Below are 3,162 nucleotides of genomic sequence, written 5' to 3' on the forward strand. Positions count from 1 at the left end.
ACACACACACACACACACACACACACACACACACGCACACACACACACACAAACCGTGAAGAACACTCACTGTGGGTGGGACGACGAGCATGGCGCGCACGTGCACGACGGTGCGCAAGAAGGCGGTCAGGCCAAGCACAAACGCCACAGCATAGGCTAACGTGAATCATGTGTGTGTGTGTGTTTGAAAGTGTGCACGTGTTAATAAAAGTGAGAATCGCGTCGTCCCCTTCAAAGTAAAACAACGCTTGGCATAACACATGACATGCACGAGACACACAAGGCAAATCTCTGGCGTTCTCACCGACGATCCTGGCCGCCGTCTGCAACAGCGGATCTGGCAACTCCCTGAACACGCGAGTTATGTGTGTGTGTGTGTGTGTGTGTGTGTGTGTGTGTGTGTGTGTGTGTGTGTGTGTGTGTGCAAGTGCATGATGCTTCAAGTTCATATGCACATGACACAAGACAAACTGCCGAACACTACAGGCACCCACATTATGTCTTCACATGAGAGGTTGACGTTGTAAACCACACACACACACACACACACACACACACACACACACACACCCCCCCAATGTACGTACACGCAATCCTCCCTATGCACACAATCACTGACAAGGGCGTTTGATGCGCGAGAAAGGCAAGGACAGCTGCGATGCCACCATAAGTTACTGTTGTCAGCAAAGCACCATGACTGGCACCAAACGCCTGCAGTTTCAACGCTTCAGAGACATCGTCCAGCACCATGTTGTTGTTGTTGTTGTTGTTGTTGTTGTAGATGCTGGTGCGGCTCCCCATGATGACAGTTGCTTGCTCGCTCGCTGGCTGGTTGGCCGGTTGGCCGGTTGGCTCGCTGCGTGTCTGCCTCTGTGACGTACCCAGTGCCTCGCTCCCCTCGTCTCGCTTGCTCTCCCTCGTCTTCTTGAGGATGCTGGTCACACGCTCTCCTCGCACCACAGCCACACTGCCACACTGCCACCTTTTTCTTTTCTCTCGTGTGTCCGTTGCTCCCGCTCGTTGTTTTTTTTTTACATTATCCTGCCGTAGATTCGATGCGCCTCTAAAACACGACGCTGCGCGTGTGAGTGCGTTTCCGCCCATGTTTTGGGCTCTGGCGTGTTGCTTCGGTGCGTCTGACCCAACCTAGCCGGGTGGCGAAGTTGAAAAGTATTCCTTCGTGAACTCCCCCTCACACCATCAATCCTGCATGTTGCACGGCACGGCAACGTGCATTTTGAAACCGTCGTGCACGACATTGCGTTCTGGGCCCCAAGGAACGCCTCCAGTATTTCACGCATCCTACTTACAAGCACACGTCGGAGGAGCAAAACACAAAAGAAGCAAGCAACAACACAACAACGCCAGCAACAAAGTTGATGGTAAAGTTGTTCACGCAACACAGATACGCTCTTCTTCCCCAGCCAGGTTTTGTGACCCACTGTCCAACGTGACCCGCCACATTCTTGACCCGTACGTCCCACCAGTGGTAGGTCACGTTTTGTTGTGGGACATCCCTCACCATCCCAGCAAGGCACAGCATCATCACATCACACACCATACCTGCTGCAGTTTGCCCCACCCACGCGCGGATTGCGCATGTCCATGCCCTTCGCTACTGGCCGTTGCCAAACATGGTGCGTGTAACGAACTTCCACATGCCACGCCACATGCACACACACGCGCTCGCGTGTAAACACATGCACACACACGAACGAACGAAATCGCAGGTTTGATTGGCGAAGCAACACCGCTCGATCGTCCGCGGCAGACGACAAAAACCAAACGCAGCCTCACCAAGCAACCAACGAACGAACAAACGAAAAGGATCTCACATCGCATTCCCGCGCACCGGTAAGTTGTCCAACTTGCTTGTTGCTCGTGGCCTTCTTGCTCTGCTTGCTGGCACTTGTGTATGCACACGCAATCGCAATCGCCAACGCAGTCGCGTGCCCTCTGCCCGCCTGCTGCGGTGAGCTCATTCGTTGTTTGCGTCGTCGTTTTGACGCGGCGCGCATACACGCACACCTGCACGAACCACAGCAAGCACACACACGCACACACAGGAAGGAGCAGCAGTGCAGAAAGAAGGGGGGAAAAAAGCACAAACGCAGTCGCCAGCCACGCCAGAACACAACCAGCACCAGTGGTGTGGCACGCTGCGGTGTCCTCTCCGACTGGCCTGTCTCAACGCCCGCCTGCACACGCGCGGCAAACTTCCTGCCTTCCTCGCTGCCGTCCTCCAAAAACCACGCTTGAGGTCTCCTTCCTTTCCTGACCAACCCACGACAATTGCCTCGATCAAGATCAAGCCCCGCCACGTTCACGAGGGCCTGTCCATTTGCATCTTCCAATCCGTGAGTAAGAATCACTCACGCGCGCGCGCATACTCACACCTACTCACACAAGGCACACCTTGCTTCGCGATGCCCATCAAGCAAGCAAGGGTCGCCCCAGCCCCTGCCCACACTATCCAACAACACCTGCAACCGCAACCGAGCGTGTGGCGTTGCACGAAGTGTGCGTGCGTGTGGTGTTGCTTCAGCGGGTCGCAATTCGCCCCCTGTCGTCGTACTTCTCTCACGCACGTCCAAACAACTTTTTTTTTTCCACACTCGCTTGCTGGTCTTGCTCGACAACACCACAACACCACCCACCCACCAGCACCACCTCGCTCATCCATTTCCCCTCATTCCTTCTTGCTGCACTGCTGGCGTTGCTGCTGTCTCTCTCTCCCTCCCTCTCCTGTCGGTACCCACCACACATCACTGGGTTTCGTACGCGGATTTAAGAATTCCCGAGTGCATCACGGTAGGAGGATTGAGCGTAGGCAGGATGGCCCTAATTTTGCGAAGTATAGCAGAGACCAACCCTAAAACACATCTGGCGTTACGGATCTGGCAATTTTGAAAACGCTGCCCCGCGAAAGCCGGCATAGGGTTCGCTTGAAGAGCACGGGTTACGACCCTGAACGGGGTTACCTCGGGGGGGATTAGGGCGACCGTTTCCCATGAGATTTCGGTAAGCTCTCCCCTCCCACTTACCGACAACGCCGCACCTCTGTACATCAACGCCTCTTGGATAAATCAGACGAGATTGAGGTGTCATAGGGTGAGAAAGTAGCAGGTCTATGCCACCACGACACGTCGTCGTCGTCTCTCT

At 54.8% G+C, this 3,162-nt stretch overlaps 1 protein-coding gene across 1 annotated transcript in view; it reads right to left on the minus strand.

Annotated features, from left to right (window-relative positions):
* The window catches only part of PTSG_04420 (uncharacterized protein), a gene marked incomplete at both ends in the record, with an annotated part of 5,545 nt that extends 4,795 nt beyond the window's left edge, over window positions 1-750 (minus strand). The window contains 3 exons of the mRNA XM_004994457.1: window positions 71-156; window positions 305-348; window positions 620-750. Coding sequence (XP_004994514.1) covers window positions 71-156; window positions 305-348; window positions 620-750 — 261 coding nt within the window. The remainder of the gene's footprint in view (window positions 1-70; window positions 157-304; window positions 349-619) is intronic.
* Window positions 751-3,162: the final 2,412 nt, after the last annotated feature.

This window comes from Salpingoeca rosetta, assembly GCF_000188695.1.
Source record: "Salpingoeca rosetta unplaced genomic scaffold supercont1.10, whole genome shotgun sequence".
In the NCBI taxonomy this organism is placed as follows: Eukaryota; class Choanoflagellata; order Craspedida; family Salpingoecidae; genus Salpingoeca; species Salpingoeca rosetta.